Genomic DNA, 22,362 nt, shown 5'->3' with positions numbered 1-22,362 from the left:
CAAATCACTAGAGACATAATGGGGCTATTTTCCTTTTTATTATAACTGCCAGGAATAATAATACACCTCAATTTAGGTTCCCCTCATTTTCTTGTGTGATAAGCAGACACGTTTGCAAGCTTTGAAGAGATGGTTTGGGATTTCCTCACTGTAGGAAATTGTACAGGTGTCTTTCTCAAAATATCCTCTTGCATATATATGGCCAGCATTATAGACAGGCAGCCCAGGAAGGGTCAGCAGCATTTGTTAGTTTTGGTTCTAATTTGCACTTGAAACATTTCAGCACTACCTTTTTTTTTTTTTTTTTAAAGTTCTAATTCTAAACTGCAGTAATGATAAATTATCAATTAGAAAGCTGTTACTTGCTAGTCATCAAATAGCTGATGTGCTGTTTGAAGTGCCTGTGTGGCATGTGAGCTCTGAAGAGAAGACAGGGGATCCTGCCTTTAATAATATTATTTTATGTGACTGTATATCTATCCAATAGTTGAGTCTTGCTTAAATGTATTTTTAATTAACTTAGTTTTTTTCTGTGTAGAAGAGTCTCTGCCTTGAAGTAGGCATGTTTTCAGGTGTAGGGGTATACTTATAATGCAAAGCAGACCTTGAATTAATTTTTTGGCATAAATTTTTAGGCATAAATTTTTAGGCTGAAATTTTGACTTTTTTCATCCCTATAGCCTACAAATGTTAAGTAATATTTAAGCTAAATCAACTGGACAGTGGTCTGGCTTGGGACAACTTATTGTGTTTCTGTTACAATCTTGGGTTTCTTTACAACTCTCTCTGTGGTATTTCCTGCAGGCAGGAGGAGGAAGTTGTCAAGAGTGAGGCATCCCCAAAAGGTTGGCGTGATTTGGACTTGAAAGCTTGTCTTGATACGTTGATTTTTGGGACTCTCTATGCATTTTCACTACACTTCATAATTTGACCACATTAGGTCAGTGAGCTGCCTTATGAATGTGCCTCTGTCTGCTTTTCTGAGAGGAAATACAAACCTGTAACATTTTAACCACTGAGCTGGACTGAACCTTCAGTGTGCTGTGACAAGTATCTAATAAGGACTGCCTGACAGTGAGTGGTTCATTTATATGGACATACCTTTGGAAACATTTTTATAGATGATGGCAGAGATTTTTAGGAGGCGTGTTAGAAAGACTAAGGGGCAGTGTAGTGTATTCAGAATTAAAACACTTTTTAGAAGAACTGTGGATTAAATACGCAGCTTTCAGGTTCCAGTTCCTGTGTATTATTGGAAAGATACTAACTAGAGAGTTTTCTGCAAACTCTGTCATGGCTTTCTTATTCTTTACCAGCTCAAACATTATGACAGGTATCAAACAACATAATGATAGAAAAAGCATAAAGGACATCTTTTAGAAAATATTACAAACATTATATGAAAATTAAATGAATGCAGTAAATTCAAATATTGCAAAACATATAAAACACTTAAAATTGCACAATACACTTGCATTATTTTAATTAAATTGGTGCATTTGTGTGAACAATGAAATCTGGTTCTTACTTTATGTAATGAGTCATTTTTTACATATTTCTGTATTATTTACTGCAACCATTGGTAGAAAGTCTGACTCAAAAGCTGCTGGAAATAGGATTACTTTATTTATAGCTGATAGTTTGGGAAACATTTCATTTAATGATAGCCAAAGTTGGCCGGAATCTGTGTTTCCCTTGAAGGCCATTTCCATACTTTTAGTACATGACAACTAAATTAATTTTCTTGTCTATTACTACAAGGGCTGCAGAATCTACAGCTTCTTTCTTAACTGGTCTAAAAATCTTCATATTTCTGTTCTGAAAAATAGTTCTGTAGCTTAGGTACCTGCAGGTTTTCTGTTTCAGATTGCCAGCATTACCATTATTATTACCACTTGTATTGATAAAATTGTTTAACACAAAACCAAATTTTATTTTCTGTAAATGAGAAATCCTGCTACAGTGCTTCCATAGAATAATTTTTCTGTAAGATTAAATGTGAATCTTGGCATAAGTTGCACTGTGCTTACACAGCTACTGTGTGTTTTCTGCAAGGTGCAAAGGCTTTATTAGCCATAATTTAATTACTAAAGAAATCCTCGAGAAGGAATCTCAGTGTTTGGCAAGACAATTACTTCAGAACTGACATCCTGTCTTTGCAGGTAGTATGAACATTGCTAATGACTTTGCAGTAAAGAAAGTGAATAACTTAGTGGTTGATAAGAAGTAAGACAGCAATCCTACTCATACCACCTCTCTTTTTTGATTTGAGTAATAATGTACAGGCAGGGTCTTAAGGATTAGTGTACCTGGCTAAGTCTTTTATTATATTGCATTTGAGATCCTTTGTAAATGCTGAAATAGGTTATGTTTTTCTCAAAAGGGATGTTTAGTGTTTCCTTCAAAAACATTTGGGAGAATGCTTAGATACAAAATGATCCAATACCCACCTTGAGGCTTATTGAAACCCTATTTGAAGGAAATGAGCATTAATTATGAAGGATAATATGGTGTTCAGTGGCTAATAAACATCCAGTTATTTAGAACTGGGGGATAATACAGTATTTGAGGCATTTGTTTAGTTGTCTGTAAATGTGCTAAGTGATTTGAGTGTTTGAACACAACTCTGTGAGACTTAAAAACTTTGTCATGGCCAGTAGTTCACACTGGGGGCTTTATCCTTGTATGCACTTGCTGTTCACTACAGGAACGTGTTACAGAGACTTTTTTGCTACCATCTGAGCAAGTTCTCCAGCATGCTCTTAGACCAGCAGTTATGCAGTTGTATATTATACATGTATTGTTATAGCACTTAGATTGGCTGAAATGCATCCCCTGTCCTCACAGCCATCCACAGTGAGATGCAATGTGTGTTATTAGCTGTCATTAGCTCAAAGTTTTTTCTTTCTCTCACTTACCTATTTTTTTTCATCCTGCCTTTCCTTCCTCTGACCACCTACATCCCTATTTACCTTCCATACATCTCTTTCTTTAGTCACAAGCCTTTGTGGAACAGAGTAAGATGAAACCCCTGAGGTTGTTTTCAACCTCTGTTGATGGCACAGTGTATAGTGGGGGCACACAGAGCCCCCTATTAAACTTAAAGCAAAACTAAACAAAATGACACCTCCACCATCTCGGTCTTGTATTTGTGGATTATGCCTAGTGTTTAAATGAACACATGTTACATATGTTGAAGTTGGAAATTTGCTTACAGTACATCCCCACATGTAAGGCAAGTCTCAAAGTTTCTGTTGCTTGGGATACAGTTTATCTCTCGCTGCAGGGAACTTAAGGTGATGAGGTGTAGAACTACAGATATTTTTTGGTTTAACAACTGAATTACATTTTATGTTCTTGGAAAAGGAAGATGAGTTATTCTGAAGCAAGGGTTGTTTTAAGTTTTCTTCTTTTTAAACAACAGCAATCTTCAGTAACTATCTCAAAGTACATGTAAAACAAACACATTATTGAGCCAAGCCACATGTTTGGCATCATCCCAGAATAGTATCAGGCATAATCAAGGGAAATGGTTCTCCAGCAGGCACAGTGTTAGGCAGCTGGTGATCACGTGCATGGCTAAGATTATGAAAAAATGTGGAAAGGGTTAATACTGTATTGAATTAATTACTTGTAATTCCATTACTTGATTTTCTATGGCATTTTGGTTTTTTAGTATTCTTAAATTCTGTATTTAAGATGCTGAAATTATCTTTTATGTGAATGATGGCACAGAGAGGCAGTGTTGTGCCTCCTTGTTATGCTGAGGCACATGTCTGAATTTTGGTATTCGCTGAGGTGACTATTGTGTGTTAGGAAACCACTGATTCTTCCTGAGTTCATATTCCTTAATCTTGCTGTCGCCCTTTTAAAGATTGACCCAGTCTTGGCTGGAGATCAGTAATATTTGACCCAGACAACTTGAGAAAATCCCAGGGTGATGTCTGGGTCTTTTGTAGAAAGTGAGATGTCTGAAAGCATACAGTTGTTACTACATGGGGCAGCACTGTTTGTAAAGATGCAAAATATGAAGTCTGAAAATACTGTTGTTTTAGTGTCATGCTTTTACAGACTATTTCTGATTAATGTCCCAGACATTATTAAACCACTGTTATCCCTGGCTAACAACTTTGATGTTAGGTGTGTATTTGTACTGTTGGCATCAAACGTGCTTGGATAAGAAATGTTATTGAATCTAATAAAAATGTTCTCAGAGGTCCAAAATAGCTTTTTTATCTAATGGTTTCATTTTTTCTTTAAAGTGTTTTCTTTGAAATATTTCTCCCTTGATGTGTATGATGTAGAAAGGATATATGCTGAGTATAATGTGCTGTTTGTTTTTTTTTTAAATATTGAGTCTTATTTGTAAATAAAATACAGAATTTACCTTTGTGTTAATGAAGCTGTTGAAGTTAATTGTAGCCATTCTAAAATGTGTTCATATCAGTAAAATTGAATGTTTGGGAGTTTGTTTTTAGTCTTTTTATGCAGAAGTGTAAAGTAAAATATTGCATGTGTTGATAAATGGTCTCACTGTTTGAATTATATATTTAAAATTTTAAAAAAGTTACTTCACTGTCCCTTTAGCTTTTGTATAGCTTGGTGGGTGGGATATCTTTTGCCCTTCTAGTTTCTTTTCCATTTGAAATGTTTCCACTTCTTCAACTGAAAGAGAAAATGCCGTTTGAAATACTTTGTGGTCAATAGCAGCCTGCTATTCACTGCCAATGTCTAAAGCCTCTTTTTCTTTATAATGTTCTTTGAATTAGATTAGTTACTAGTAATAACTTCTTTAGGTTTTATAAATTGCAGGCTTACGGGGACAACAAGAAACTTATTAATAGCTGGAAGAATTATAGGTAATATAGGCAAAGTCTGGGAACATGGCTTAATATTCCCTAAATACTTTAAACAGAATCACTGATGTGAAGTCTTAAAGGATAAATAAAAAGTAAAATATTATAGACTACAGAAGCTGGTAGTTTAGGATCATGTAACTGTGGATTTTACCTGTGATTTTTAGCTGTGTTAATGCTATGTTATTCCACCTTTTGTAAGGAAAGAAAGATTTCTGTTCAATTTGAACATTGATATGCCTGATCTGAGCATTCACCTTCTCTTAGCCCTACTGTGCAGCTGGCTTGATCTGTTAGAGAGCATAGGAAATCAGTAAATTTCAAAAGGATATGTTTTTTACAGTAATCTCTTTAATATTTCAGCAAGGAGAAAGAAATGGTTCTGTTATTTGCTTGTATTAGAAACATAGGAAAGCCAGGACTTTGATGAAAACCTAAGTAGCTGTTGAAAATATGAAGTGGAAAAATTTTCTAGTAATTTTGTGCTAGAAATTTTTTTTATCTTTCACTTTAATGAGTAAAAACCTGCTGAGTTATGATTCATGTTTACTTTCAAACAATAAACTTTGAATTGTTGCTTACCTGAACTCTGAGTGTAATCTGTCTTTATGTTTTACTTTTTCCTATAAAATTTCAGTGTTAAAATCACACTTGTTTTTAAAAGAAGCAAAATAGACTTTAAAAGTTAGTTTCTCTCATCTTCATAAAGCTTTAGAAGGGTGGATATTGCTCTTTCTGATTTACAAACAGGCTTGGTGGAAAGTTAAGTGTTTTTTAAAAAGGCAGGAAATCTAAGATAGTTCTAGGAATCATTAGCAGAATGCACCCAAAATGTCCTTACTTGACTGGGGGTAGGGGAGGAGATGAAATTTTTTTATCATGTAAAGTTGCACTGATACAAGGGTAAAATTCCCATTGTATTTGTCCATGGAAATTTAGATTTAAGATAGTACCTTTCTCATACTTTTTTTAGGGGGAATGGGCAGAAGGATGGCAAAAGTTCATCTTCTAATGTGGGCCCTGGTAAAGAGGATTTAACTGCTGCTACCTTTTAGGTCCTTGTTTCAAAACTAGGCAGATCTTAGCAGGATCATTTGGTAGTTCAGATGTTTCAGGTCCACTTGTGAGCAAACAGATACATTTCTCTCAAATCAGAAGGAATTAGTTACCCTTATGATGGCTATGGAACGATGAGGAGTAGCTGATCCACTCTAAAGGCAGTGTAATGTGGGCAGATATCTACATAAGGAGGCTTTATGTGAAAGCAGGTAACGTATTTTTTTAAAAACAAATATAAATTTACACTGCATCTTATAGGGCTACTAAATTTTTGATTTAGTGTTCAGAGCTGGCTCTAATGTGTTGCAGAATAATAGCCAAAGTTTTTAAGTTTTACCTTGCTTTTCTATGTTAACAGTGGAGTAATTATTTGTACTAGCTGTTTTTTTTTCTGTTGGTGCCCTGCTGAGAGTGGGTGTTGTGTACCAGAAGCGAAGGGGGTGTGTGGTATTTGACTGTACATTGGATGCAGAAGCCTTGTGCAACTACTCTGCCAAACCAGCCCTATCAGACACCTACAATTTCTGAAAGCACACAGGCGAGTGTGGAGCAGCATTTACTAGATTAGGGTTGCACGGCTGGATTTGGTTCTTTGGCCATGCCTGGGGTCAGGACTATGTGCCCTTTCTTATTCTCTGGTGTTTCAGATTTCTATTTCAGGAGCTGCTAATAAAGAAATTGAATAAAGGAGAAAGAAATATTCATTTAAAATTCAGTTTCCTAATAAAGGAACCTGCTGGAGATATGTTGAAATTTATAAGTGTGTGTGAAAAGTGAACTTTTTATAAGAATGTTCTAACTTTCATAAATTACTGTGCATGGTATTTCAGAAAGGACAATTAAAGCAATATTAAAGTTATGTTGTTATATTTTTTGATAAAGGCACATAACACTAGAAAAAGAAAAAGTTATTTCTAGTAGAAAATACTAGAAAAAGGTATTAAAATGTAGGTATAAAATAAATAGGTAAAATGGACCAAATAGCTCTAATAACTAATGGCAGTTCTGTCATTAGAAGATTATGAGAGTGATGTACCCTTTAAGTCTGGACACATTACTTTCCTTCTAATAATGGCTATAATGTTTACAGATTATTTTCACTAGGAGCTATGCTGGTATGAATTACATGTCATATATTCACTGCATATATCAAAAGAGCTGCAGTGGTGTTTGGCTCTGTCTGCTTCTAGGCTTGAACACATACTCTCTTTACCCTTCACAGTTAAAGATTTTGTATTTCCAAATTTTGTAGCTTCATTGTAATAACATCTGTCTCCAAAATATCAGCTGTTGTAAAATCATTCTCAAAAAGCATCTTAAGGCAAGGTGGGAAAACAAGTGGACTTGACAAGTCAGTGACATTTCTCTGTCTGTGACTGGAACACTGCATCTGGATTTCTTTTGTGCTTTATTGCAAAACTGATAGCTAAAATACAAATGCAGTCATTAAAAAAGGAAAAACATCAAGGATAATTTGATGAAAGCAGAGAGTTCTGTACTGTATGACTGGGGGGGAAGTAATTCTATTAACTCCGTTACAAGTTCTTTAAATTCTGGATGGACGTTGATCTTCAGGCATACTAAGAATTATGCAGATCATTAGGTTTGTAATGGTATCATTAATTGTTTCAAAAATAATCTAAATCTGTATCTTATCTAATACCATCAGAACCTGTAGCTGTGTGTTGCAGTTCATTAAACGATTCTGCTGTGGGCACCTTTTGAAACTAAGTAACTTTGAGAATAATTTCAGTAGAAGGCTTGGAAGTACAGTTTCAGATGGAGAACAGCTGTGTTTTGGTGCATAGATATGAGCCTGTTCCACAGAGGAAATAAAACTGCATGGAAATAAGCTGTAGTTCTGAAGGGAGTCCTGCTCTCTTCAGCTGTAGTATTGAAGAGAGTCCAGAGTGTGTGTGCACTCCCAGTTGTGAGATGAAAACATCCCAAGGCATAGTGTTTTCAGTTTTCTGGTAGCCTTTTTTAGTCCCTTTATCTCTTATAATAGTTCAGTGCTACGCCTTTGACAATCTTTATTTCCTGTCATAGTTTTCTTTTCCCTGTTTTGCTGGTTAAAAGTGGCTAAGCACTTGTCAAGAAAGATGCCTCTCTCTGCATCAGCGCCAGAGGCTGTTAATGACCTGAAAGCTCCCAGCATGGGCTGGCTCAGAGGAAATCTTCCCGTAGATTGTAATCACTTACTGCTATTGGGAGCTAAAGTTCAGTTACACAGATGTCACTGTAATACTCGGTGTTAGGGGTGCTAAAGAAATAATTGCCACTTTGCCTCATTGCTGGTAACTTTTATTTAGGGAGGAGAGAAAAGAACCACCTGCTGAGTGACCTCTGCATGTTACCATTTCTTGCCTCTGCTCTGTGCCTTTCACCTCCTTTTATTTAATTTTGATTATCATTATTTTAAGAGATCTTTTTTTAACTGGCTTAATTGAAGTTCCAGCTAAGTGGTGCTAGCTCAAAAAGGTCTTTCAAGTTCATGATGCAAGTTTGTATTTATAACATTAATAAAGCCATGTTATTTGTTTTGTTCTCATCTAGGTACTTGAACTGGGATTTGATTTCTCATCCTATGGATCACTGAATGAGTAACAGATGGCCTTGCCTCGTCTTACAGGCGCTTTACGCTCCTTTTCAAATGTCACTAAACACGAGGATTACAGTGAAGAATTAGCTGACTTAACGGTAAAGCTTTTTCTCGTTTGCAAAGCATAGCTATAGTAAGAATAATTTGTTTACTTCATTTGCATTGATATTTTATAAGAGTAGGCAAGCAAGAAGGGCAGAGTATGTAAAATTTCCTGTACATTCCTTCATAGCATTCTCACTCAAAGTCAAATTTGTTGTAGCTTTGTGATTTATACTTGGCTCTTACAATCATATGGCAAAGCTTGCTTGGTAGTGTTAATTTGTCTTTCAGGAAGTTGGGCAAGGCTACTTTTAGCTCTGAGCTTATGTAGAGCTGGGAAGCCAAACTTTTCCCTTCTAATACTAAATTCGCTGAATTTAGGTACTTCTTTTGCTTCCTGAGGAATAATGCATTAAAGCAATAGATGCCTTGCGGGAACCTGTGAAATGAAGTTGGAATCTTGGGAACTTTAAATCTCTTGAAGTTGCAAGAGTTTGGTTTTATAGAAGATTTTGCTCTGGAAAGAGTAAATTAGTGAGAGGGTGTGTGTGCTTTTCTATATCCTTCTTTCATACATTCAGGAAAGAGTCTAAAGATCAGGTAAAAGGAAAAGTGCTTGCAGTCAGTACTATATACTGACTGAATGCAATTGAAAGGAATTGTTTTTATCTGGTGTTTATTTTTAAAATAATTAATTTGAAATAAGTTTAAAAACCCAAATATTTTGCATTTTCAGACTAAAAGATCAAAGCTACATGCCCAGTTGCTGAAGTCTGATCTTACTTGGAAGAAGATAATAAAGTTTGTTGATGACAATTTAGACAAAAAAGAATACCAAACTGTAAATGGTGATTTAAAAACTATCTTACAAGCTGCAAAACAAATAGGTATGTTTTTGTTCTCTAGTAGTCTAATAATACATTGTTTTATTTGGGGGTGGGAGCAGGTTCAAGTTGCTTTCTGCCTGCAGACTTTACTGGTACAATTTTGGTTCTATCTTGATGCCAGTTTTGCCCGGTAATATCTTTGAAACTCCATTTCATAGACATATGCACAATTCCATCTTCTGTTTTATTTTAAGATTCCATTGTTACATGTATATTCTTACTTGTTTGATAGTATTGTTTTGTAGAGTGTGGTATGGTTTGTGATTGACAGTTCTTAAGCAAAACCACCTGTTTCTTTTGGAATAGCAGCACTCTAAGAAAAGAGCAATCCTGGTGTTGTCTGCTTTAATTCCATGTAATTGGTATCACAAAAAATTGGACTGCTGTGCAGGCAGATAAAAATATAAGAAATATTTCTGCTTGAAGTTTTTTGTGTTGGGGAGAGAAATAAAAATATATTTCACTCATCTGGAATTAAACTTCTAGTACTGAAATACATTATGGCAAAGAACATGTGAAAATTTAGTTTTGATTGAAAATTTAGAATTGATTGACAGACTAAACCTAATACATATTTTGCTTTTAGCAGAATTTAACTTCATCAGCTCATAAACTGAGTGTATGGCTCAAGCTCTTGCTCTCACATATTTAGGGATTTTTTGATTTTTTCTTTCAGTCTCATAGGCATATATCCTCCTATTCTGATTGTTTTTCAAATATATTGAATAGAAAAATTAGTAAAAAGACACTGAGAATTAATAAAAATAAATATATTTGCCTAGTTTTGGTACTATAGACCAGAGATTTTTATTATGGTACAAATGTTAACCTGCCCCACTTGCATTTCTGTTTCTCAACCATTTTTTGGAATTACCTAGTAAATTGAGAAAGAAACAAATATCTAAACACAGGCTTTCAAAAAAGACTGGGCAAGTTATTAAAGTCCAATATGGTGGTAGTCATATGTGGTGGGTCTATGTGGTGGTAGTCAGTTGTGCTGTACAGTTCCAGAAGATGCCTGTTAAAACTGTTAATGATTGTAAATGGCTATTGCTTTCTTCAGTCATCAGAAGTATATTTTTGAGTTATTTCTCAAATCACTGGCAAAAAGTTTTAAACTCTGGTTAGTACTGTTAGTAGATTTTTAACCTCTTAGGGCTGGAAGTTAAGCATGTGGCTGCTGTCTTTCTGAGGCAGGCCTCTGGGAAGGGCCACCTCTCTGCCCTAACCCAGGTACCTCTCCTTCAGTGCACAGATTTCAGCTGGCACTTAACAATGCACAAGGCTTGAGGGAATCCCTATCAGGCAAGATAGGGATTGAGATTGTACCAGCTGTCAGTACATAGAGTTAGTAGGAGAGGGTGCAATCTGTATTGATAAAATTGATTGAGAAAGGTGTTTTAAATATCCACTGTGTAGTTTAATCACAAGTGGTACTGGACTAAAATGTTGGCTGGCAAACAAAACAAAATACCAAAAAGAGTAGCGTCTAGTAGTGCATCTCTTGCCATCTTGTCTGATTTATTTTGTTGAGATGGAAGGAGTAGTATTTTCTCAAGAGATGCTTTCACAAATAGGAGATGTCGATAATAAAGGAGAAATACCGCATAGTAAACATAAGAGATTTTTCTCAAATCCTTCAATTTCTCTTTTAGTTTAGTAATATTTACTTCTGTTTTGAGAAATTGACTCTAAATAATAACATGTATTTGTATGTTAGGAATATATGAGTGAGCTTCACGCAGACAAACTACAAGTTTTGAGATGTAGGGTTTTTTTTGTGATTTCTATACAACTAATGCTAAAAGGGAGAGGCTGAACCACTTTTTTCCTCTAAGCACTATTTAAGTATCTATTTTATATGTGTGCATCTTTATGTCATGTATCTTCCATATGTAGGTATCTAATTATCTTGTAAATATCTCCTTGAACTTTTCAGATTTTCAGAGCGCACCACAGGAAGATTCAAGCTAAATACTGAATTTGTAGCCACCTCCATTTATTTATAAATTACATTTCTAGCTACTCAGCCTTGTTCCATCTGCTTATGCTAAAATTTTTTTGCTCTTTCCTGTTAGGTTGTGGGGAAGAACCCCCTTGATTTTTCTGATGTTAAACCTAATCTAAGTTGAATCAAGTCACAAGTAAAAAAATTTTGTAAGTTGTCCTCATTTAAAATGAACAAAAACCCCAATATGCTGGCTGGTTTTGTTTAAGTTAGGCTTGGTGACTTTAAAAATTTTGTAGTAGTGACATTCTGGTTCTTCACATGGAGTTTTCGTTATGTTCCCCTTGACTACCTTTGTGAATACTTGTGTGAGAAATGCATTCATGTTTTCATCTAATAATATATTGTTTGTTTGCATAACATGATATTTTGTAGATAGAAATCCAAATTCATACATTTATTTGCTTTAAACTTTTTGAGCAGTTTTGCTAACTTAGCACATACTCAGAAGAAATTCTACTGGGAATTACTAAAAGAGTTCAGTAATCCCCAGCTGAGTTCTGTATATTTATTCTGTTATGAATATTCAGATTAGGCAGTGAATAAATAGCAAGACAAAGTGGAAATTTGTTAACATTAAATAGCTTATAAATATACAATTGTGAGTTTAAGACCTCTAGCAAGTTTTTTTCTCTAGCTCAGAAAGATAAGAAAGCATTGGCAATTCTTACTATAAATTTTTAGTATGTAGAAGGATAATGAAGACAGATGCTTTATTATCATATACTTTTTATAATTCAGTACCTTGCAACAGTTCTTACTTGTTGTGATATCTCTTACTTCTTTTGTTATCTCTGCTGATGAGACTTGTGGCAAGAATTTGAATACAGTTATGTTATAGGTAATGAAACACTCTTATTATTAAGTGTATTAAGTTGCATTTGGTTTTGTTAACAGTTGGAGCTGAAAATGGACAAGAAGCAATTGAAAGTGGAGCTGTTTTTCTTTTTAAGACATTTCATGGGAAAGAATGTGTTGGCCATGATGAGACAAAGGTGATCAAGCAGATGTTTGGGCCATTTCCATCATCATCTGCTACTGCAGCTTGTAATGCCACGTCTCGGATTGCTTCTCACTTCCCTGAAGAGCAGCTTAGAGCCCTCATACAGTTGGCTGAAGAGCAAAATGGTGATAACAGAGTGTTTTTTGGTAAAAATATAATGTTTTCATTTGACATGCATGATTTGGATCACTCTGAAGAGCTGCCTGTGAATGGTGAGACTGATGTGCAGAAAAATATAAGTTTAGATTATAACAAATTTTTGAATAACCAGATGAATCACTTACAAAACTACTGTGATGAGAAATCTAATATCAAATCTTTGGAAAAAATAGATGATTCTTTTTTATGGTGTGAAGTTGGAAAGTACCTGAAGGAATCTCAAGGAGGTAACCCTGGAGGACCAACAACAGAAGATCTCTGCTGTACTTTGTATGAGATCCTTGCTTCTACCAAAAGTGCCGATGAACTTCAAAATGAGGTACACTAGCACATTAACTGTACTGCATATATTTGAATGCCACAGAAATATACAATAATTTCATTTTAGTTTATGCTAATATACTTTACCCAACAGTTGTCTATGCTTTTTTTTAAATCTGTCTTGAGAAAAATCTTACGACAGCATCATCATGTACCAGGGAGAAGGATACAGTATCAGTTTAATCTGAATAATCTCTTTCCCCACAATGGACAGGATATTTTTTTTGGTGGCCATTTGCTCAGAGTCTCCATTCTTTCTTTTTAAGCAGAACGCAGTTTACACAGCCGAGGAAATTGCGAAGACAAGCTGAACTTTCTTGGGCAGGTTTCATCTCCAGTTTCAGAGCCTCCCTGTTTCTGGAATGCTGAGCCAGTTGTGCTACTTTAAAATTTCGTCATATTATGTCTGTTTCTGTTGATGAGGAAAGGAGATGGCTGGGTTTGTTACAAGAAGGATAGAGAAAATGTGAGGGAGCACGGACAGTTGCTCGAGTTGAAAGATAAGCATAGCAGTAGAAAGGGGAAAAAGCATGATTAAAGCCTGGAGAAGATGTTTTCTAGGTGTGTGCACAAGAGATGATTGGATTAATCTAGGCCTAGAATGGGATAGGGGAAGAATTCCTGTTTACTTTATTTTTCCTGACTTAATTGCTTTCCTTCCCTGAAAACATCCAGTACTAAAACTCTCAAACTAACTTTTCAGAAAGACTCTAAATTTTCAAATTTTCTACAGAAATGCAACTGATAGTAGGAATAGACAATCCTGTGAAAGACACTACCGTGAAAGTTTTCAGGAATTTTGCCATCGCAGTTGCAGATTTTATTCTTCTTAATAAAAACAGTAGGTGATAGAGAAGAGAACTTGTATACTTCATTTTAGGTTTAGATAACTATCTATGGATATCTAATGTGTAATGGTATAGTTGCTGAAGCCATATTATTGTTTTGTTTGGTAGTCAGTGGACCACATTTTGGCTGTCCTTTGAGCTTTCTGGACATGTATGTTTTCTTACAGGTCCTAAATATAAATGGAAGTTGATCTAATTTCTTCTACACTGAAATATGTTTGAAAAATAATACCTTAATACATGACTGCGAACAGTTTCATACTTTAAGTGGTCATATTGAGTGAAGATGTGAAAATGGAAGACTGAACAGGTCTTGGATAGGAAGACTGGATAAAAAACTTGCATGTCAAATTAAACATGAAAGAGGAATATTTGTCAAAGGATCTGTAGTTTATTAATTGTACAGAGATAAAGATATCAGGTTTTTTTTGTCTATATCAGTGACTGAAGACGTTTCCAATATCGTTATATGGTATGCAGAAATAATTCCATACTTCTACATAATGCCTACTTAATGCCTAAGTTTAATTTGTAAAATGTTAAAGAAAAAACTCTAAACCTTTGTCTTTAAGCAAGCAGAAATATCTTTTTTTTTTTTTTGCAAGTTTATGATCATAATGGATTGCTAAATCAATTGGCAGAAAGTTCAAGCTATCCATTTTTATGTAGGTCACCAATAAAGACTTCCTTTCCATTAGTTCCTGGAACAAAGAATTCTTGGCAAAATATCTGATTTGATGACTTTATAGAAGTTTTAATTTGATAATATGAAAAAATTGTTTGCCAGTGAACTGAAAACGAGCTTAGCAAGAATAGTTATTCGGTTTGCATCACTAGAAAGAAAAAGGATTTCTTCTCTGAAGTGTCTGAAAACGACATTTTATTTTTGATTTTTAAAAACTCATAGTAAAAAAAGAAAGATGTCCACATTCTCATTATTTTGGCCCCTTTGTTGCTTTTTCTTGCAACAGTGTTATTTCATTGTTCATTGCACAATGTGGGGGTCAAGGAGGGAGTACAACAAACTTGAACCTGATCACCTTTTGTTAAAAGCTAGCTGGCATTTGAATTGTGCCTGTAGGCATAGTCATGACTTGAAAATGTTTCCTAGGCTTTGGATTTTACTATCACTTAGGGATATTTTTTTTCTTATTACAATAATTTTGTTGGTGCCATCATTAAAAGCAGATGATGCTTTTAAACACGAAGATAACCCATTTCTAGAACTAGGTCAGGGGCTTGCCATCTTACATTTCTTAGTGGTATGAATACAGGCTAAAGTATCTGTGAACTACTAAATGTCTGTGAACTACAAAATATATTTTTTCTTTATAAGCAAACAAAAAAACCCAAAAAACAAAACAAAACAAAAACAAAACAAACAAAAATAATTAAAAAAAAAAACCAAAGAAACCTATTGGTATGAAAGGATAATTCTTCATAAATAATTCTTCATAAAATATATACAAATTTTTTGTGCTTTAAAACAGGAAGATGTTTTAAAAACTGTCTTTTTATTATTAAACAAGAAAAGAACATGATTGTGTGACAATATTGGCAAGTGGACTCTGTACAACAATTTCATTTGATCCTTAAGCAAATTTTATTGAGGTGCCAGATCACATTAAGAATATGAGCAGTTTAGATAATTTATGGGTTGGCATCCTGTTTTGGGGTTTTTTTTTTTTGCAGTGTATGTATAGGCACACATATACGCTATTTAGGTTTTTATTTACTTAATGAGCTCTACAAGGAATTGAAATTAATTGCTTTCTCCAGCAGTGTATAGTTTATGTTTAAAATGGTTGGCAAGGTAGAAGAAATACTTTGTTCTTTGTTTTCACTGAGAACTTTCCACTCTTCCTTTGGGACAGTTTGTTTATTTGGCATATCACTGGTGACTCTTAATTAGAGGAAAGTTGATTCTTATGATTGGAGTGATATGGGAATTATAACTTATTTTCTAAGTGTTTGGGACATGTGCTTTTCATTGGGGACATAAAGTCTAGTAAAGCTAAATGACAGCTACACACTTTTCACAGTGCGTCGGGTTTTGTTGATGAGCATATGTATTTTGTTGATGGTAATGATGCGGTAACAACATCATTATTTAAAAAGAAGAAGAAAAAGCCAATAACCAGCTACAGAGTTTGGCCGATAACTGTTGTGGTTTTTTTATTTTTATATTTGACTAAAACTTAGTATTCAGTGCATTCCTCAATTTCTGGGAGCCCTCAGTTTCTAGTATGATGAATGAAGACTGGAGCCATCTGAGAGCATTTTATCAGCTTTGCCACCTGGCACCTCCTAGGGTAACTAGGAAAAAGTTGGAAGAGTTTAGTCCCTCTGATTAGACCATGCTATTCTTAGAAGACGTGTCTTTCTTCTGTGATCTCTTGTCTAGTTTATCTACAAAATTTTTCAGAATTTTGTTTTGGAAATACCTGTCTCTATTTTTACACTAAAGCACAGGTACATTATCCCTTTATCATAACAAAACAAGACGATATTTCCCGTAGAGATAAAATAACTAGGGGGGAAAAGGAGATGCAATCAGAATTAATATCTTATTAATACATCATCCATTATGAAAAATTGTGCATTTTATTCTTCTTGGGACAATGCAAGAACTTTGCCCAAATAAAATTAAGAATATTTAATGTAGCAAATTAGATTAAATGGTGTTTCCCAGACAAAATCACTTTAAGTGCTGTATAAATAACTAGAAGAACACTAGGCTAAGATATGAAACAGCAGAACTGTTTCAAGAAAACTACATTGTAAGCAGTAGTTTAAATATTATGTAGTAGTACATAGATATACTTATCTCTATATATATGGGCACTTAATTGCCCACTTAAAAGCCAAGGCACAAGGCTTTCATCTGCTTTGTATTTGTGACTGTTTCCAGCTCTCTGCATTAAAAGGTTAGTATGTACATATACTATGGCATCCAGGGGTTCTTTCAGTAAATACAATCCACCTGCATTGCGAACTGTCATGGTGTGAAGCAAACACTGTTTCTTTGTTTCATTCCTAAAAATAATTCAGTATTTATCACTCCCACTGAAAATGTGAGATACGTTTTCTTCCTTGTTGTCATAAGCACCTGAGAATAGTCAGGTAGTAAAAACTATAGTAAGAGGCCAGAATATAGTAATTTGGAGCTTGAGGATTCTCAATCCTTTCTTCAAGGCTGAAAAACATTAATTTCATATCAAAGTAGAACTGAAATCAGAAGAGTACAAGTTGTGTAATACAGGTTTATATAATGAATAGGAAGAGGTCAGAGATGTGCTGTGAGTTGGGCAGCACATCTTTCTATATTCCTTATTATTTCAGTCCAGTAATATGCTCTTTATTAGAGCTAAAAGGTTATTACTTTATTACTGAAATTGAGTTATTTTCATACTTATTTGAAAATGGAAGTCAATAGATTTTGTTGTAACATCAAGCAGGAATTTTTTTTCAGTGTGTTTATGTGCCTTTGAATGCTTGATGTAGTAACAATCTTTTAGACAGTTTTCCCCAGTCTCTTCTAAGTGGACCCATGTTGGTTCTCAGGCTTCTGCATGTAAGTTTTCTTTAGCTGCCTTTGTCACTGGTAGCAAGATAATGATTTTTTTTTTCCTCCACATGAGTTCATCTACATTGCTTCTGTTGCCTCACCTTAATCCCACCACAAATGTCTGCCCATATGCTTTGTTGGTTGAACCTGTAGATGCTCATGGGATCAAGAACAAGGGAAGCTTAACTAATTTGTCAATTCAGTGAACTGGTAGGAAACTCTTCTGTCTCTGCCTCCAGCCTTTTTGCAAAAGTACAGGAGAGTAAAGGAAAGCAAAATCTGTTTAAACTTTCACAGAATCTAGAAGGCATCTTTTCTCTCACGGATACAGTATCTTAAACTGAGGAAGACTCATTAACAAAAGAATGTGGGAAAATTTGTCCCAGCTTCTGCCCTGAAGACTGCTCCAGAATCTTGTTGCCTGGGTGTTTAAAAAAACCCCTTGTTTTCTGATTTGTTACTTTATGCAGGGCTGGTTTTATGATCACTTTTCCTGTGCTGTTATACAATTATCCCTTTTTTTTTTTAAGCAGTTTTAAAAATGAACACCAAAGAACTGTGCTTATAACTTCCTTTCCAGATGATGCTGTGCCTTTTAAACACTTCCTTTCCTTTCATTTAGCCTTCAGGCAGTTCCTTGCCAACTTTTAATTCTTGTATTAATGCTCATCTTCACAAGTTTAACAAGTCCTCATTCGGAAAATTGCAATGTTTTAAATGAAGTCCAGATGTGAGACAACTGCTCTTTATTCATTTTCTATAATGAAGTGCTAGACCAAGTGATGTTTCATGAGTATACACATGCTATGCTTATGCCATTTGCCAGTTACCTGAATGTCTTTTTGATTCTTTCCCAAATATAACCCTTTAAATGATCTCCAATCATACTTACATTTTCTTATACAGTGTGTTATTGCCCTTGTAGATATGTGATCCCTGGCCTACAATTTCATGTAAGTTTCTGAAGATTTATGAAAGATTACATTGCACTCAAGCTGTTTTAACAGTGAACTCTGAATTTGGTTCCTAGCTTCAGTGCAATCATTTTTATATCTTTAACCACTTTATCCTTATATACAAAATAATATTTTAACTGTAGAAAAAATTGAATTGTAATTTTAAAATTGAACAGAATTAAAGTATTGTTAGCAACTTTCAAGAGTCAAAATTTTCCTTTCAAAAGGGAAATTTGTACTATATCAAGGGACCTAGATAGTGAAGTCTGCTGGTCCATGGAACTCAAAATGGGAAACATGTCTGGTCACCTGCAAAGGAAAATACACTACAGTTATTTCCTGTGTATGGACATGAGCCATTAAATAGAATCATAGATCCCTACATTGGAAGGGACCTCAAGGATCATTTGATCCAACCATTCCTGGCAAAGGCATAGTCTAGAGAAGATGGCTCAGCAGCCTGCCCACCTAAATCTTAAAAGTGCCCAATGCTGGGGAATCTACCACATCTCTGGAAAGAGTATTCCAATGACTGATTTTTCTCATTGTGAAAAATCTGCCTCTTGTGTCCAATAACAATCTTTCCATCATTAATTTGTACCTATTTCCCTATCCTTTCCACGGGAATCCTTCTAAAGAGAATTCTTGCATCTTCTGTGCAAGGCACCCTTCATGTGCTAGAACACAGTGATGAGGTCTCCCCTAAGCTTTCATTGCTCAAGGCTGTACAAACCAGTTCTCTCAGCCTTCCTTCACATGGCAGGCTTCCCAGTCCTTGGATCATATTTGTGGCTTTTCTCCTGACCCTCTCTAGCCTGCCCACATCTTCTTAATATAGAAGGGACCAAATCTGAGCACTGTATTCTAGGTGTGACCTGTCAAGTCAAGAGTAGCGTGAGAAATTGACTACATTTTCTGTGCTGGTAATGCCCTTGTGATGCCACCCATTGTCCTGTTGGCTTCTTTGCCACAGCAGCAGCATTCACTCATTGAGCTTGTTGTTCACCAGGACCCCCAGCTCCACTTGTACAGGTGTGCTCCTCAGATGGATAGATCCCAGCCTGTGCTGCACTCCTGGGCTATACTTTTCCTTGTTGAACTTGATAAGATTCATGTATTTCAATGTGTTTTCTTGGTACTTGGAAACTAAGCAGTATTTCATAAACTAGATATCCTTCAGCCTGCAGCAATTATACTTTGTTTTTAAAAATTATTCCTATCTAAATCAAAATCAGTAATGGCAAAATCAGATTTGGCAGTAGCAGTAGTGGCCTTCCACAGCAGATTGCAAGTCATAGGGCACATCAGTCACAGTAAACTGGGACTGGTCAGTGTTGTTAGTTCTGAGCAGAATTGTACCTAAAGAGCTTGACAGACAATGGATAATATTTTAATGGCCCTTCAGGTATAGTTGACCCTTTTTTTCCAGAAAGCTTTTTATCTTTTAATATTGAGTAGTATGTTACTCTGAAAACTGTCAGGTTGATAAAGGTGGAAAGACCCCTTAAATTTTCCTGCATAATGTTCAACGTTATGTTTGCTGGATGTTTTGCAGGGAAAACTGTACTTGGGTGCTTCACAGTTCTTGCAAGAAAAATTGTATGTTTTACAGCTGGGTAAATAGCACCTTCCCCTAGCATGATTGTCTTTCAAAAAGCCCCACAGTTCTTAGATTACTATCACTTACTTTATCTGATGCTTCCCCTCTTATTTTTATTACACACCCTGAATCTGAAAAGGTTTTAATTAAAAAAATGTTGACACTTCATTTCACATGGTAGTCTGATCATGACAAAATGTGTGTCTAGGCTGACTTTGTTCAGTACTTGTCTCTTAATCTGAAGAATATATGGATTCACATACCTTTTCACTTTATTATTTATAGTATTTTATTCGGAGGTATAGTTGGTTTGGTTTGCTTATAAAATGGAAAACAAACACAAAGTAAAAGCTATGAAAACTGTCTGTAATTACTACTTAAATATTAGACTTTGTTAATTAATATCACATTGCTATGCATTATTGGCTTGACTTTGAGCATTAGGATGAATGAATAAAATCTGAGAGGTGTAGAATGCTGTTGTCTGGGCATGCTGGACTGAGGCCAGCAAAGAGCCACTGGGATGATGAAGGGACTGGAGCATCTGACATTCCAGAAGAGACTGAGAATGCTGGGGATGCTCAGCCTGGAGAAGGGAAGTCCTGAGAATCTGATCAGACCTGATGGTGAGGGTGTAGTGAAATTGGAGCCAGACTTCTCTTGGTGATGCCCAATGGCAGAACTAGAGACAGTGGACATAAATTGTATTACAGGATACTCCATGTAAACATAAATTTTTTGTCACTGTGAGGATGGTCAGACACAGGAGCAGTTTGCTCAAGAGGTTATGGAATCTCCAGCCCAGGAGACTAGATCATTTCCAGAGTTTTCTTCTAACCTTATCCATTCTATGATTCTGTCATTTCAAATGGTAAAATTTGCATAAAATTTATATGTTATAATTACACCTAATTCTATATTAATTTAAATTTTCATTTTCCCTGATTAATTTCTTACCAAAAAAATCATTCCCTTACCCTAATATATTTGTGTGTATTCAAATTAAAAGCTTGTTGTTTTGTAAAAAGTTTGTTATTAGTAGAATCTCATAGTTAGCAAATGGAGTGTGCCTCTTTAAATACTTACATTTTAACCTTATGTGTAACTTAATTAATGAATTATGGTATACAGGAAACAAATAGTCCTTGTGTTGCTAGTAATCTCAATTAGGTTTTAAAGTGACCTTAATTTCAGATGTGTTAATTTTGTCTCCTAAATTAAGTATCTATCTAAATAACAGACATTTGTTGTCCAGAAAAATCATCCATTTAGTTTGTTGCATTAAACAGGAATCTGTAATGGTCATTATTCTTATAAGAGAATATTACATAAAGTCTTAATTCATATGACTAAATTTCTAATACCTTTTAAAAGTCTGACATTATTTATGTGAACATTTAAATTTCTTTTTCTGTGTGTAAGCTAAGACAAATGAAAGACTCTGAGATGACACTGAAATACAGTTCAATAAGGAGTGTATTTTAGAGCTCATAAGGCAAACCAGCTACAAACTAACTTTGTAATTCCTACAGACTGCATACACTTATTCACTCCTTCAGGTAAATTAATGGAAGAGCTTATACAACATTGCACAACATCACAAGCATTTGGTTTTAGAATAAATCTCGGAAAGTGTGTGTAGGTTTTGTTTCCAGCTAGTGATTTAGGGGGCTTGTCAGTAGCAAGCACTGCAGATACTGTTCTCTCTTTACATCTTGCTTATTGCTTTCTAGTGTAACATTTGCACATAAAAACTTATGTGTTAACTAGTATCCAAAAATCTGATGACCTGAAAAATACTTCGCTTACATTTCTAAACCTGAATTCAGTTCAATAATTCTCAGGTTTGTATTGCGAACAATTCCCTGAGAAGTCTGAATATGTAATTTATGTTAAGAGCTCTGAACTCTACAGTTCACCTAATAGCATGGACTGTGAAAAGTACTTCAGCATTTCATTTTTTTGCAGACAAGTTTTTTCTTCAGGTGGTAGTTTTGAGATCATTCATCTGACATGCTGTGCAGATCCGAGCAAAAGTGCTTTCAAGAAACAGGCTTCACTGTCTGTGCAGAATGCAATTGGCTCTGACCCATTATTTGCCTAATATTATCGCTTCGCTCACAGGGCAAGTGAGCTTGTTTGCATGTTCTCCATAGCCATTTCCCTAGTTACAAACTGACCTTCACCATCAGAAAAGTGCAGTGTGCAAGTGTGAAAGTGGATGTTTACATTGCTTTTCTTAAGCAAAATGGGACCTGAAGTGCCAGCTTCTTGCTGCTTAGTAGAATGCCAAGTTTTGGACTTTGCAAAGGCTTGGATCCTCCAAATGTTCTGATATCAGAAACTCAGTTTTACCTGTCACTAGCTCGGCACATCAGTGTAATTGTGTATGCTTCATTGCTCCCAGAGGGTCATCTGTCCCCTGTCAAAGCCAAAGCTTGGCTTTTCTGCTG

At 35.2% G+C, this 22,362-nt stretch overlaps 1 protein-coding gene across 2 annotated transcripts in view; it reads left to right on the top strand.

Annotated features, from left to right (window-relative positions):
- Positions 1-22,362, top strand: part of ASCC3 (activating signal cointegrator 1 complex subunit 3) — a 250,692-nt gene that overhangs the window by 5,608 nt on the left and 222,722 nt on the right. For both annotated transcript variants that reach the window (XM_072926725.1, XM_002196594.7), the window contains exons 2-4: positions 8,472-8,615; positions 9,296-9,446; positions 12,352-12,935. In XM_072926725.1, coding sequence (XP_072782826.1) covers positions 8,526-8,615; positions 9,296-9,446; positions 12,352-12,935 — 825 coding nt within the window. In that variant the 5' untranslated portion in view covers positions 8,472-8,525. The remainder of the gene's footprint in view (positions 1-8,471; positions 8,616-9,295; positions 9,447-12,351; positions 12,936-22,362) is intronic.

This window comes from Taeniopygia guttata, chromosome 3 (genome assembly GCF_048771995.1).
Source record: "Taeniopygia guttata chromosome 3, bTaeGut7.mat, whole genome shotgun sequence".
Lineage (NCBI taxonomy): Eukaryota > Metazoa > Chordata > Aves > Passeriformes > Estrildidae > Taeniopygia > Taeniopygia guttata.
This window is presented reverse-complemented; position numbering and strand designations above follow the sequence as displayed.